Source organism: Abramis brama (genome assembly GCF_963993115.1).
Source record: "Abramis brama genome assembly, chromosome: 5".
Lineage (NCBI taxonomy): Eukaryota > Metazoa > Chordata > Actinopteri > Cypriniformes > Leuciscidae > Abramis > Abramis brama.
This window is the reverse complement of record NC_139967.1, coordinates 24775513-24791741: the sequence shown is the minus strand read 5'-3', so window position 1 is coordinate 24791741 and position 16229 is coordinate 24775513. Positions and strand designations below refer to the sequence as shown.

The window sequence follows — 16229 nt, the reverse complement described above, 5'->3', positions numbered from 1 at the left end:
TGGGAATATGGCAAATAAGTTTTAAACAAAAAATATTTTTTAATGTAGCGCTGTCTGAACTAAAATAATTAATTAATCCAGTTGTATCTATCTGTAATGCCAATTGACAGTCAGAGTAGTATCTACGTTAATCAAGTAAATCTTTAGTTATTTATTTTCAGTACCATTTACTTAATATAAGATTATGTTTTTACAGTGCATCTGATAATCTGAGGCCTTTGGGAGTCTTTGCAGATCCTGAGAGGAGTTTTTCCTGACTTCACCTCACCTGAGACTTCCCATTGCAGGGCACACGACGAGTGTCTCCTTGGCAATGGCCACATGAGATACTGACAGCTGACAGATGCCCACAAGTCTCCGCCATCACAGCCTTTACAATTTGTCACTTTGCTGAGGGGGGCGGAGCTAAGTGCGCCGCATAGCGTTGCTATTGGCCAAGACGTGACTTGAGTTTTGCCCAGGGATGGCAATTTTTCTTTTTTTTTTTCTTCTTTTTTTCAGGCAGAGCTTGTCCTACTGCAGTATAGGCACATTAGTGCTGCACTGCTCGCGCTCTCTCGCTCTCTCTCTCTCTCTCTCTCTCTCTCTCTCTCTCGCTCGCTCGCTCTCTCGCTCTCTCTCTCTCTCTGCGGAATGCGCACTGCACTTTTGGGTGGGAAGAACACCGGGCGTCACAGAGGGAGCGAGATCTAATCACACTCAGTTCTCGCTTGAGTGCTCCGGTTTCGACAGAGTGCCTTGAGAATCGCTTGTACCCTGTTTTTCAAATAAAAACGCTTTCCACTGAGACCTAAAAGCTCGTTTTAACCATTTCTCTACACTATTCAAGGGTTGAATAGCTCTGTATTACTCTCAAAGAGAGTGTTAGCCTCGCGGCGTTGACTCTGTGAGTGCACATTTATTTAGGCAAGGAAAATGGCAAAAGATGATAAGGAGAACGGGTGGAAAGAGTTCTTCTGGAACCCGAGGACGCGCGAGTTCTGTGGGAGGACCGCGAGCAGTTGGGGTAAGTCTTACACAGCATTGACAGGATTACACTCATGCATGTATGATAATTAGTTCCACATCATTTTGCATTATAATATGTAACTGAGCTGCAAACTTTAGCACAGTGAGGCTCACTGTTTGTGCGGAGAAGTTCACTGAACAGACACGTCGCTGTCCGAGGTGCTGAAACTCCCGTTGCTTTGCCGGGCTGTAATGCGTCACATGCGTTTCCTCTCCTCGGCGTGTTTATGCAGCTGCAAAACGTAATACGTTAGAATTGGTGTGTGTTTATGCTTGTCAAATTAACGAAATTTGCATGTACGGATAGATGTTACTGTACTCAATGATTATTGTCTTATTCTGGACTTTGCGGTCAGAAGTGTTGAATGCGCTGCATCAGCCAATGAACAGTGCGGAGAAATGTGATGCGTCGAGTTACTGCAAAACTCCACAATGCGCTTCTGGCAGAATGTCTAAAGCTGGGATGTGCAACTTAGGTCCTGGAGGTCTACTGTCCTGCAGAGTTTAGCTTCAGCCCTAATCAAACACACCTGAACAAGCTAATCAAGGTCTTCGGGATTACTAGAAAGCTACAGGCAGATGTGTTTTTATCAGGGTTGGAGGGTTGGAGCTAAACTCTGCAGGACACTGGCCTAAAGGCTTGCACACATCAGTGTTTCCTGAACCACATTCTGTAAAGAATGGTAATTTTAACTGCAAAATAATGTCAAAATTCTGCAGTAGTTAAATACCTTACTATGTACAGTTGTTTATAGAAGTACAAAGTATTAATTATTGTATAATTTTTTTGTGAAAGATTACAACCTACTTAACGAGGCAGTTCAGATATAGTGAAAATACTGTATAAGTGATGTTTTTGTTAAAATTATGAATCACTTTAATTGGAAAAGGGGCATTTCCTGCTCAAACAGAAGGTTAGTTTCTTTCTTTGTAGCAGTTATGTAGATTGGAGGGCTTTATGTTGTATTTTATAATGTTTATTGCATTATTTTACCGTTGTGTGTGTTACCATGAGCTACCCAAACAGTTGCTAGAGAGGCCAGTTTTGATTAACTTTAGCCCTTAGTGTGCCACCTTTATCATTATGTGTACATTTGATCATAAGGCTGGTATAATCCTAATTTAATGACAGTTAGGAACTGTAACATATACAGTCACCAAATGCCAACCCTTCATTTTGATAACATCATCAGCCAGTATTTTTTTAAAAATTTTAGGTGGTTAGGCAGTTTTACAATGTTCATTCTGCCATTTGGTTTAAACCTGGTTAAACTTTCCAAACATATCCAAATCTAAATAGAAGTGAACCATAAAACACCTTTAGCCCATTGCATGCTGCTGCAAATTGTCTTTTGCAGTGACATTGGGATGATTTAATCTAGCCAAGGGCCATTTTGAGTGTGTGCGTGGGGGTTTGTGAATTAGTGTAAGATGTAATCCTTTACTAATAGGCTCATTGGTTGCCTTGGTGAGGCTATCATGTGGAGACGCAGCCTATTCAAGGGCCATAGATTAATTCTGGAACTGAATGTATCTTTTAATCAGGGTGTGATGGCATTAATTGCCATCCAAAATTGCCCGCCGGGCATCTATAACTCAGCTGTCAATGCTATGGGATTGTGTGTGTGTGTGTGTGTGTGTGTGTGTGTGTGTGTGTGTGTGTGTGTGTGTGTGTGTGTGTGTGTGTGAGTGAGAGAGAGAGAGAGAGAGAGAGAGAGAGAGAGAGAGAGAGAGAGAGAGAGAGAGAGCACTTGAGTTGGAAAAATGTTAGATCACTGCCCTCAAGACTTCCATGTATGCCAGCACATTTTGCTCTAGGGAGCTGAGTGTGTAACACTTCACCGAGTGTGTGTTTGAGTGTGTGTGTGAGAGAGAGATGCTCTGAGGACTAGCTGCCCAGTTAAGCCAGTGTGCTCTCTAAGACTCCTTAATTAGTCTATTTTTGTCTGTGCCCAAACCAGAGTGAACCTGGGTATGCTTAGATTCTTTAACAAAGTACATCCTCATTACTGGAGCTTAATCGTGACCTATGGAGGACGGTGGAAGCTGAAGCTACATTCATACAGCTGTGTCTTCTATTGAAACATATCCAAGGTTTCTTTCAGGATTCATGGGGCACAGAGGGGTCAATACATCCGGTAAAAGCACTTAAACCTGATCTCACTACAGCCCTCTGGAGGGTAATATACAGCCTGTGCCCCATAAATAAAGCTATTCATTCATCTTGTTGTTAAACATCACTCTTGCAAAGGCTGTAAGTGAATCTCTAAACCACTCCTGAGAATTACAGCTCATAATGCAGCATCCGACAGCAGAAGTTCTTGAAGTTATGACAACATACGTTTTTACATTGCTTTAACTCATCAAAATAAATAATTTTCAACTTTAAGTTATACACCAATAAGTTATACAAGATTCAACTCATTTTTAAGCATTTTAAGTTGAAATGACTTAAACATTCAAGTTGATTGTATTTAAAAATGTATGGCAGCAACTTTTTTGTTTTGGAGATATTATAGGGCTGATATTCTAGATCAGGGGTTCCCCAAAAAAATGATCAGCCAAACCCTTTTGACTTAAAATGTTTACTTGAAGTAAATAATTTAGACTTTAAGTTAATATTGCAATAATTTAACAATACATTTGCATGAGTATGGCTCTCTGAAGACGGTTAACAGTAAGTAAAAAATAAAAATTCATCTTTTTTAGTAAGTATTTAATTTTGACTGAGATGAAATTATGTAATTTTACCTGCATATTATCCTTAATATTGTACTACAAAAAATAGTCCACTACAATGTACAAAACAATGAACACTAACAATATTACATTAATATTAATATGAGGCCTTCTGAAAGTAGTTTCAGTTTAGTTTCTGAAGAAGTTCAGTACAGCGTTGCTATGGATGACTGGGAATGTTCAAATCAAGTATTCCAGAGAGCTAAGTAATAAGCTATTTGCTGTAGTTACCCTGAGGAGCTTTTTTCTTTCTTTTTTTTTTAACCTGATCTAACCCTTATCATTGTAACTTAATTTATTCAGTGATTATAAGTATTTTTGCCTTAAATAAAATCAGTTAATTTAGTTACAATGTGAAGCACATTGTAATGTTATCATTTAGTTACTATATTTATTTGCATGCATTATGAAGTTCTTGTTGCCAAAACAGGAAATTGATATTCACTTGATATTCCCTTTGTCTACATCACAGCTGTGTGTTCCTCTGAAGCTGTGTTTGATAGTATGGTGGCCTGGTAGGTTTGATGAATCAGAAAGGATGTGTGCATAGATCTAAAGAGACTGTTTGTATGGGTTTGTGTCTGTATTAATGAACAGATCACAGCGGCACATTTTGCTCCTGTCTTTCAGGTTGCATTCAAATTAGAGGGTTGAAATAGGGAGGGTATCTTTCATCATGATGAGAGACAGATAAAGAAACAGAAGAGCACCGATAGTGTATCACTCTCACCCGGTGCAGAATTCGCCACACACACACACACACACACACAGAGAGATCGTGAGGAGGGACAGCAGAGCTAATGAGGATGTACCACATTTTAACCCTATAACCAAGTTCAGCAGGTAATGTTTGATAATGCAGGTACTTGGTGTCCTGATAGAGCTGTTATTTTAAGGCTCTCCTGCTGTGAGATTAAGTAGTGCTTAATGATTCGATCATTTGGGCATTGTAAGTCTCTCTGCATTAGGCAACGTTCTCACCTTATCTCTGCTCGCTTTTTCTCTTACGCATCCATTGCGTCCTTTTTCACTCTCTCCAGGCATATTAACACACACTCCTGTGTAATCCTAGCCTGAAGAGTAACCTCACATTGCACTGCTGTTATTGATCAGTGAAAGCCTGTCTGTGCGGGGAGCTCCTGGATGCAGCGGAGCGGGGGGGGGGGGCAGAGATCCGGTATCCCTCCTCCCTCGGCCCGGGGCAACCTGATCGACGGTCCCCAGGGGCCTCGCTGCCTGAAGCTCAGGTGTCCCGTAGCTTAATGAGCTCTCCTCAGGCGTACACACTCCTGCAAACATCCCTCATATCCTCTCTATGGAATGATAGAGCTTGATCCGTTCAAAATAGCAACCATAAATTATGTAATGTGTTGGTGAATATGTTTTGAAGTACATTCTTCGTACAGAGGCAAATGGAGGAGCTACTTTTTATCAGAGTATTCAGGTAATTAACCTAAAATGTTAGGCAGTCCAAGCGTCCTACAAGATATACTATTTTGAGCAACATTTTCCTGATATATAATATAAATACTACACGTACACTGCTGTTCAGAAGTTTGGGATTAGTACATTTTTTATCAAGGATGCAATTGAGCAAAACATTTCCAGTTCAAATAAATGCTGTTCTTTTGAACATTCTATTATATTTATATAATAATAATAATAATAATAATAAAAATAATAATGAAGTCAGTTTCCACAAAAATTCAGCAGCACAGCTGTTTCTCGAGCAGCAAATCAGCATATTATTTTACAATGTATTTTATTCCTGTGATGTCAAAGCTGAATTTCCAGCATCATTACTCCAGTCTTCAGTGTCACATGATCCTTCAGAAATCATTCTAAACTAAAATAGAAAACTGTTATTTTTAATTGTAATGATATTTCACAATATTCCTGTTTTAATGTATTTTATTGCAGTCTTGGTGAATAGAAAATACTTGCGAGTAGAATGGTAGTGTATATAATTATTACTATAATTATTACTACTATTATTACAAGTCTATTGCAAAAAGGTGTTTAAAATAGTGAACATCATACATGTTCCCATACACATAACAGTATACAGTATATATGCATATATACCCATATGATAAATATTACCGTTATATCAATGGCTCATAAACAATACTTATTTATGCAAAATGGCTCCGTCTGTCATTAACATCAGCAAAAACTCCTGGCTCTTTTATAACCATATATGGTGCCAGATTATTTTACAAAATTACAGTCCAGAGTACAGACATTAAATTCCTCATGAATAAACAACTATTGACATCATTTAGCCATTCATCTAAGTGGTACTGCCAAATATCAACCCATAATGCCAGTGCTGCAGTCTGTAAAGATACCTATTTAGCGCAGTTGTGTGGACAATCATCTTCATGATTAAGAGAGCTTGCATGACTGTCTGTAGAGACATAGGCTACTCTGGAGTTTTTAAACCATACAGTATATTCCCTGAAAATCCCCCTTGTGATTTAATCTGCCCTCTTCTCCTCCTTCTGTCACCATCCCTCCCCTTTACACCCCTCTTAACACACATCTGCCCTTGCAGTAATTCAATTTTGTCAGAGACATTGACCAGAAAGGATTACAAGAATTCCTGTATGGGATATTTGTGTATAAAAGTATGAATGTGTGTGAGACAGAACTGCAGTGAATGTGTATTAATGTACTGTATAAATATATGAATGAGGAGAGGAGATTGGGATGCTCTGGTGAGAAGTTAAGAGGATTAGGCCTACTAGTCTTATTTCTTTTCTCAGTTACATCAGCAGAAGGAGGGAGAGGAAGCAAGAAAAAGTGCAAAATATGCAAAAGATGGTTATGGTCATATAATATTCTGTATATCTTATAACAAACACTCTGATCACAAATATGTTTTTATAAAAGAGTGTAGAGTGTAGGAGAAGTTACAATAAGGGATAACATTTATAACTCCTATAACATTTAATTGAGTCATTGGGTCAAGACCATAGGTCAAGACACACTAAATGTATAGCTCTGATATAATTTCTGTCAAGAATAAATAGGGATTGTTTGCAAAACATACTTTTGCAAACTACTCCTAGACTGCTGGTCCAATCTGAAAAAATATTTGGAGTCCCTATGCAAATATTAGTTAATTAAAGGCTTAGTTCAACTAAAAAAATAAAATGATCCCATAATTTACTCACCATCAAGCCATCCTTTGCATATATGACTTTCTTCCTTAAGCCAAAAACAATCTGAGTTAAATTAAAAATATCCTGGCTCTTCCAAGCTTTATAATGGGAGTGAATGGTATGCGATTACCGGACGTTACCGGAAGGCTGTGATTATAGTTTATAAATGTATAAATATTTATATTTTTCTTATAAAAACGCATCGCTTCACTTCAGAAGGCCTTTATTAACACCCTGGAGCCATATGAATTACTTTTATGATGTATGGATGTGCTTTTTTTGGGCTTTAAAATCTGTTACCATTCATTCCTATTACAAAGCTCAGAATAGCCAGGATATTTTTAATATAACTCTGATTGTGTTTGGCTGAAAGAAGAAAGTCATATACGCCTAGGATGGCTTGAGGGTGAGTAAATTATGGGTTCATTTTCATTTTTGGGTGAACTAACCGTTTAACAGTAACATTTATCACTCATTATATTAACTTTTCATCCAGCATGGCTGCCACATACTGTACCAAAATAAATGTATTGGCTTTGGCCACTTTTACTTTAAATGCTGTAACTCTTAAAAGAACGAGATATGTAAACAAACTTTGGTATATTAATATAAGAGCTCAAATTAAGGACGCATGGCAAATTTGGAGGGACTTGGCAGCACTATCACAGTGAAAACCTTAAAAATGGCTCTCACTATACAGGACTGTTGTTCAATCTATATTTTGTATGTAGTATACTTGTTCCATCAGTGAGGACAGTCTTATATAAAAATAGCCGCCATCAGCCAATCAGTATCGCCTGCAGCTATTACTGTAGACAGGTTAAAATGATCTGCTCAAAACACATATAAAGTGGGAGACGTGTAAAATTTGCTTGTGCTGATTGGACAGTAGGTGGCATCAAAAATGCCTTCTCCATATGGCGCCTTGAAATGTATGGGGCATTTACATTGTCATTGTGCTATCTGTCTGTCAAAAATGCTTAATGCCACGCAAAATATGGGTTCATGGTGCCTAAACTCCAATAATTCCTGTATGCAGCTGTATTTATTTGTCAATTTAAATGAATCTTTAAATGAATCAGCATTATTTATTATTATTATTATTTGTAGTAGTATTAGTAGTCGTAGTAATTATTATTAATAATTAATATTCTTAATGTTATTCACCCATAATTCCCTTAAAAAGTATATTTTGATGCTAAGTTTGACCAGTGACACATATTGTGCATGTACTGTATGGGGAATTTCCAAGAACTTGAGTGCAGGATGTGTTCGTTTAGAGTTTGTATTTGTGTGTGTCCATGTAGGTCTGATCCTGCTGTTTTATCTGGCATTCTACATTTTCCTGGCTGGATTATTTACTCTCACCATGTACGCAATGCTGCAGACACTCGATGACCACAAACCAACATACCAAGATAGACTTTCAACTCCAGGTGATACACACAGACTTGTTCTTATACATGTGGAAACCTTTTATAATATGTTTTTAAATTAAGCAAATTATAACCACTGCACCCGAATGTTACCATTAATTGGTCTATTCATTAGCCTTTTTGATGTATAAAAATAAATGCAAACATATTTCGGTCACAGTGATTGTGCCAGTTAAGACATGTTCATGGATCAACATATTTTGTTGATCCTGGAACAACATTTCTGTCTGAAAATGTACCTATCATATCGTTACCCCTAACTTAACCCTACCCATAAGTTATCCCTAAAATCAGAGGGAAATAATAGGTGAATAACACTGATGTAGAAGCACCTATAGTTGTAAGCCTAAACTTGACATAAACTGTAAACTTGTCCCTCAAATCTGACTGGTTGATTGGAATGTTGTTCCAGGATCAACAAAGATGTTGATCCAGAAACATGTTGTACTTGGTGAAATCATGGTGACCCAAACATACACACACTCACAGACTACATCTGTGAACATCGCCTCTTATTGGTTCTCTGTTGTTTTGTAGGGATGATGATCAGACCTAGAGGAGAGCAGTTGGAGATCGATTACACAGTGGAGTACACAGAGACCTGGGAAAGATATGTCCAGGCCCTCAATAACTTCCTCTCTCGTGAGTACAGATACAATAATATATGTAGGCCTATTACAGAGAAACTGCTGCAGTTATTTTACTAATAAAATTACACATGTAATTTAGCAAGACATTCACAGAAGGTCATGTCCTTTTGCTTCTTTTATGCAGCCTACAATGACTCAGTCCAGGCCCAGAAGAATTACGAGTGTAAACCGGATCAGTACTTCATCCAGGAGGACAGCGGCAGTTTGAAAAACTTCCCCAAGCGTTCCTGCCAGTTCAACCGCTCCATATTGGAGGATTGCTCTGGGCTCACAGATCGTTATTATGGTTACAACGAGGGCAAGCCCTGCGTCATCATCAAGCTCAACCGTGTAAGACGTCGAGCTTGGAATGGAATAGAGTGAAATCTTTGTGTCAGAAACATTTACAATAATATCCAAAAAGTTGTACCAGTAATGGACAATGGTCAAATTACAGTTTATGGTAACACTTTAGTTTAGGGTACTAAACTTCAAGTTCCAGTGAAATATCTTCAGAATCCTCAATGATGTCTTTACGTCCTTCATTATGTGTGGCAGTTTGTCTCTGCAGATGATGAGGTTATGATTTGGACAGCATCTAAAATACACAATTGAGTTTAGAGTTATGTCTCTTCCATTTGATTATGTAAAAACAATTATGTTCATGAAGGCCAAAATTAGCAAGAATGGATAGTTATGAGCCCTTTACCATGTTAAAAGGAAAAAGTGATTTAAAGTCATGGGATGGCTTTAATGTTTTTGTGACTGGGTATGTTTAGGCATAAAGTCATAATAATACAAAATAAAAAAAACAATTTGGATCATAAATTCCATATCTTTGTTACTTACTTTGTGGAGAAGATGAGTAACGTTATCCTTAAATGAACAGAGCTGCTAACCCTTACATGTTCTGCTAAACTAAAAAGAGACAAAAACATGATTGTTAGGAAATGATTGTTACCATTTTAAAGTTATAATTTATAGACATTTTAAGAAAGAAATCATTTACCTGTTGAGAGTATGTTGACAGTCAGTGTAGTTATAGCTGAGCTCCAGACAATCAGTAATGAGGAGGCCTTGACAGTTACAGATTTGAAAAACAAAAAGGCGGGAATAAACAACCCTAAACTCTAACATAAAGAACCATTTCAACATGTAAACAACATCTTCAGGATGATATGGTTATAAATAGAACTGTTACTATGTGTAAAGAACTTTTAAAGAACCATCTTTTTTCCGAGAGTTGCTTATTAGCATGCATATTACTAGGATATTTGCTGTTTATTAGTACTTATAAAGCACATATTAATGCCTTATTCTGCATGATCATATTCTACATTCCTTAATCTTACCCAATACCTAAACTTAACAACTACCTTAATGACTATTATTAAGCAGTAATTAGGAGTTTACTGAGGCAAACATTATAGTTAATAGTTAGTTAATAGTGAGAATTGGGCCCTAATCTAAAGTGTTACCCAGTTTATATGCAAACATATTGTACCGCTCAATCCTTCAATTGGCAAATCAGAGACAAGTATTCCTGCAGACTCTCCCACCTGACTGTTTATAATAGTTCATCAGAGTTATTTTAGGTTCGTAACGAGACCCAATTTGACCTTTTGGTTCTTATCTGTGGGTCACTTTCTTTTTCTCTCTCATTTCAATCTTTTTTGCAGGTGATCAATCTGTTACCTTCTCAAAGCAAGATTCCTCCTTACGTCACATGTAATGCTAAGGTAAGAGCGCTCTGTCTCAGTCTCCCACTCTCTTCTTATCCTTCAGTCTATTAGAAAGGGATTGATTTCAGATTAAAGTTACATGAACCATTCAACAAGGCCACCAGATTAAATTAGCCAGTAGCCTAATCAGAACTGCGGCCAGCTTCGGAGAAAAGCTGTGTGCTGCCGACTCACATGCAAATAAACGAGAAGATACAAACTGAAATGAGAACAAGTTAAGAAACATTGGTGTGTTTCCCATTCATTGTAAGTCAGAATGCATTCAGCATTTATTAGTTGGTGCAAGATTCAGTCTCTTTGCACTGTTTTCAAATTCCATGAAACTGAGAGGTGGGCGTTTTTAAGCCATTACCTCATTTGTATAATTACTTTAGATGTTTAGTTTTAGAAAATGAAATAGTTTTAGTTAACAACACCGTTGCTTGTTTGTATTCACATACTGTAGGTTAGTTTAAGTTGTTGTTACCCCACTGTAATGCCACACATTATCGGGTAGTAAACTTTGATCTGTATTGCATTAGAGCAGATGTTTTTCATGCTCTTTCCCGGAGATTTCTCAATAGTGTGTGCCATTGGAATCCGAATCAATTATGTTTGTGTTGGTTCTGGCTGTCGACCAGTGGTTTAATCTGATGGTGCCATTCAGGCTCATGCAGATATGTTCCTTTTTTCATTTTAACACATCTTGCCCCTTTGTCATCATGGACACATCATTCCTCCTCCTGTGTTCTGTATTGTTGTCATTTAATTGTTGCTTTCATTGTTTGTTCAATGAGTGTTGTTTTACACCATTGCTCATCATCTTCATTTATGTTTCATGTGGATGATTTGTTTTGTTTTTTCTGTCTCATCTGTTCTCCCCATCCATTCTTGTCAGAAATACAAAGTTGGGAAAGACGAGTGGGTAAGAATAATAGACAGAATAAAGAATAATCATTTTAACCGAGTATTTTACTAGCTGTATTTTACAGCTTCGATATTCTGCAAGGAGAGAAAAATTGGAAGCCGGACTTTATATTTTTCTCAAACTGACCAATCTTTATTTAAGTTTAAAATCTATGTTTTAGCAGCAAAAGATAAAATGATTATTCATACAGTCAGATCATATGCTAGATAATTCCAGCATAAGATCATATCAAGGGGTAATTAGTTTTTCTGTTTGTTTAATATAGTAATAGTAGTTTTGGTATTAGAACAGGTTGATACCCTCAGATCAAATGCTGAGCTGAGATGAACTGAATGTATCCCTCCCTCTGTAGACGGATGACTCAGACAAAATTGGTGAACTGAAGTACTTTCCCCCCAATGGCACCTTGAATCTTATGTACTTTCCATACTATGGCAAGAAATCCCAGGTACAATGCACACACACACACACACACACACACACACACACTTGGAGAATACACCTGTAAGCACACACTTAAAGTCAGCATGAAATGAATCACCCTATCTGTTTTGATACATGTATGTTTCATTATTATTATTATTGACCATTTTAAATCAAAATTCAAAAACTGAATTTTCCAGTGAAATGTCATACATCTCTCATATGCTGGAATTCTCCAATCAATTAGGCCACTTAAACCCCGCCCCTTTCTTACAATCAATCTAGAGATCGCATTCAGATCTTCCTCCGTCCAATAATCAGTTGATGGAAAGAATTGTCCCCATCCTACATGTTTTTTTCTCTCGATAACCCGTTTACTCAGATGTACATGATTAAATGGAAGAAAAGACTCAGGCTGCATCTGAAATCGCATACTTCTCTATTATATAGCGATAAACAGTATGTGACAAAAGAAGTATGTCTGAATTCATAGTACTCATAAAAGAGTAGGCAAAAAGTATCCGTAGGAACCCATAGGAATGACTTCTACTTCTTCTGGCGAGATTCTGAAGTGTGCATACAATGTACACTTTACTATCCCATGAAGCCACAGGAGAGGATTTATGAATGGCAGTGAAGCGACGAAACTAACACTGGTAGGTCACATGATAATGACAACATGGCGAATGTAGTATGTCCAAATTCATACTACACACATTCCTACTATATATAACATACTTTTTAGTGGTCGTGAAGTAATTACTTCACGACCACTAAACCGACTTATTATTCAAAATAAGTACCTACTCAGGAGAGTATGCGCTTTCGAACGCAGCCTTCAAGTGCAATGAGTGGCTGAATCAGAAATCGCCCCCTATACCCTCAAATAGGGCATTATTTGAGGGGACAGCCAGTTGCAGTGGTGTCCGAAACCATAGTGGACGTTATTGAGTGCACTCATTCAATCCCACATTTCACTGCAATAACGAGTGTTCAACCGATGTACGCTCAACGTCTGTCAGAATTCGCTCACTCCTTTTCATTCACTCCTTCAAGTGAACAGTGTTAGTGGACTAATGTAAGAAATAGTGAATGAGGGTTTAGGGGGCGATTTCGGATTCAGCCAGTATTTTATGTTGTGCTGACATGGTATTCTTCTGATACTGACACCTAGTGATGTGGATGTAGCATCACAGGAAGAAAAAGGATAGGAAACGTTGACAGTTACCGGTACCAATGTCATTTTAGAAATGTGCTATGCACAGCAAATGAAAGTGTCCAATAACAGGAGGCAACTGAGATAAAGCGAGTTGTATTCAGCTGGTCATGTGATCTCAACATCTCAATACAGCTTTTATTAGGCCACCTTTAATAAATCAGCCACATCTCACTCTTCTTCTGCTGCAGGTAAACTACTCTCAGCCTCTGGTGGCCATTAAGTTCCTCAACATCACCATGAATGAGGATGTCAACGTGGAGTGCAAAATCAATGCTGACGGCTTTGGTGCGGGCAGTGAGCGAGACAAGTTTGCTGGGCGCATTTCCTTCAAACTGAGGATCAACTCCAGATTTTAAATAGATTAAATTATGTTCCTTTATTTCACACACACACACACACACACACACACACACACACACACACACACACACACACACACACACACACACACACACACACCAGAAGGCACAATATGCACAGAAGGCACAGCTAGAGACATAAGCCAGGCACAGCAATCCTCAGCACAGACAGATCAGAGAATAATACTTCAACATTTCAAAGAAATATATATTTTTTTCATTTGAGACTGTAGTGAGGTTGTAGAGAGTTATCAAGGTTGTGGTTTTGTGTGTATTAATGTGTGTACATCTGTGTGTGCGTGTGTTTGCATGTGTGAGTTGAGATATTACAGTATTTATTTTCTGAAACAAAAGTTAAACCGCATGCTCAGCTATGAGAGCTATTTATTAAATAATATATTATTCTATTAAACAATAGTAAGAATAAAGGGACATCATTTTTTTAAAGGAGGAGAAGTCAGAACTTAAAAAATGCTGTTTTTCTTCCATTAGTAGCTGTAATAATTTAGCAGAAAATAATTATGATTTCAAAGCAGTTGTCTATGACTCTATGTGAGAGATCTCATGTTTGGATCTCATGCTCTTGAGTGCTAGCTAAGAAAGGTTTTGTTTTTTTTGCATGCATGCATGCATGTATCAGTTGTGAAAAGTGGTACTGAAACCTCTCCTCTGTCTGATTTGTGGATATTTTATACCAACATGTAGATAACACTGATCAAAGTCAGCTCTACATTCATCTTCAACACACATGAAAAATCTGATACATTCTGATTCATACAAACATTTCTGCATTCCTATTGGTTTCGGCACTGACTGTCATATGCGTCACGTTTCATTTATTATGAGGCGTGTCTATTTAAGTTTGTTTATATGTATAAATAGATCTTTTGCAGTATTTTCCAGTGTTTTTTTTTTGTTTGTTTTTTGCATGTGTAATCCTATTTGTCTCACATGGTGAGGGGATATGATGTTTTGTATTGATTTGCAGCGGCTCAGAGGATGACAACAGGCCTGGGTTCAGTTCAAAATCTGAAAAATAGGTAGAAAACGTTTAATATGTGTGTGTGAGAATACGTATGGATTTCTGCATGTGTGTGTGTGTTTTATTTGATTTGATTTCATTTCTTTTATGTTAATCTTTGTGCACAATTTACTTTCTGAATATATTTGGATTTTGTTGTAAGTGATTCCATAGAGACAGATAGAGAGGCTCTAAGAGCAGGAACAGCAGGCTTATGTTTCTGCTGATAAGGGAGACAGAAGTGAATCCAACCCAGTCCTTACCCTGCATGAGTCAATAAAACAAACAAACAAAAAAACAAGGTCACCCACCTCATTTCTCATCATTTTTAAAATCGCATTTCTTTCTTTCTTTTATGTTTTTAAACACAAAAAAATCCCCTTTTGAGCACATACACCTCATGCTCCATGCTGTGAGTGTCTTGTGTTTCATGTTTAGACTACTGTCATACAGAGAAGAGAACGGATCACCCATAAGAATACACACACATGCTTCTCTGTGCCGTAGTCGCTCTGACAAGAGTCTGTGTGTACACTTCCTCTAATGCCCTAATCCTTTAATCTCACTAGATAATCCTAAATAGGTATGGTGCTCTACACACCGACATTTCTCCAAAAGTCTGTCTATCTATCCATCCATCAGACATAAGTTAAGTATCTTCATTTATTGAAGAATATTCAATTGAGTGACAAAATGCTTCATTACATTTGATCACGTTCACATGTTGCTCTGTGATGTCTGTATTGCATATTTTTTGTTTGTGCAAGGTAAGGATGTTATCTGACCCAGCAGAGAAAGCTTCAAATCAACAAAATGAAATATTCATTTACCTCAGGTCCCAGCTCACATATCATTAACTTGATCCTGTTCAATAGTCCTGTACACTCTGGAGTGAAAGATCAACATAATTCTAACTGTGCAATATAATTCAAATATTGTTCTAATTTTTTTTGAGAATGCTGTTCATTTTCAATACCATGCACAAAAAGGCAAAAGATAACAGCTGTAAGTGCAGACTTTGCTGCAAGCAGGCTTGGAGATTTTTCAAACAGCGCCCCCACCGTTTCTACGGGTGAACTACACATTTAATAGTATCTATTAGCATGTGTTTATTAAAGGTATAGTTCACCCAAAATTCTGTCATCATTTACTCACCCTCAAGTTGTTACAAACCTGTATGAGTTTCTTTCCTCTGTTGTGCACAAAAGAAGACCCATTGACTTCCATGGTTCCATTCCATTTTTTTTCCTACTATGGAAGTCAATGGCCACCACCAACTGTCTGGTTACAAACATTCTTCAAAATATCTTATTTTATGTTCATCAGAAGAAAGAAACTCGTACAGGTTTGGAACAACTTGAGGGGGAGTAAGTGAAGACAGAATTTCATGTTTGGGCGAACTATCCCTTTAATATGCATCTTTTGAAAAGCAATATATATTTTTATTTTGTGTCCATTTCGTGTATAAAGAAAAGTTACGTAATATATGTTTATTTACCTTTGGAATGGCTGATCATGAAGATAATTATGTATTAGTAGCATATATTTAAATAAATATATAGATGAGAATGGCTAGATG

The 16229-nt window shown here is 37.4% G+C and overlaps 1 protein-coding gene across 2 annotated transcripts; it reads left to right on the top strand.

Moving 5' to 3' along the window:
- The first annotated feature begins 448 nt into the window (after positions 1 to 448).
- Positions 449 to 16219, top strand: atp1b2b (ATPase Na+/K+ transporting subunit beta 2b). Of its 2 annotated transcripts, XM_084115440.1 has the most exons (8): positions 449 to 1006; positions 8222 to 8350; positions 8888 to 8992; positions 9125 to 9330; positions 10659 to 10718; positions 11599 to 11625; positions 11981 to 12076; positions 13459 to 14951. In XM_084115440.1, the coding sequence occupies exons 1-8, from the start codon at positions 916 to 918 to the stop codon at positions 13624 to 13626; spliced, it is 882 nt and encodes a 293-aa protein (XP_083971566.1). In that variant the 5' UTR covers positions 449 to 915; the 3' UTR covers positions 13627 to 14951. The 2 variants fall into 2 exon arrangements, with proteins under 2 accessions (XP_083971566.1, XP_083971567.1); XM_084115441.1 differs by lacking the exon at positions 11599 to 11625 and having other exon boundaries at positions 519 to 1006; positions 13459 to 16219.
- Positions 16220 to 16229: the final 10 nt, after the last annotated feature.

What these genes read in the sequence shown, in the direction of transcription:
- atp1b2b (XM_084115440.1), top strand. Translation starts at nt 916, where the DNA reads ATGGCAAAAGATGATAAGGAGAACGGGTGGAAAGAGTTCTTCTGGAAC. An exon ending in GAGGACCGCGAGCAGTTGGG is followed by an intron (nt 1,007 to 8,221) that starts GTAAGTCTTACA and finishes GTGTCCATGTAG; the next exon opens with GTCTGATCCTGCTGTTTTAT. An exon ending in CCTCAATAACTTCCTCTCTC is followed by an intron (nt 8,993 to 9,124) that starts GTGAGTACAGAT and finishes TCTTTTATGCAG; the next exon opens with CCTACAATGACTCAGTCCAG.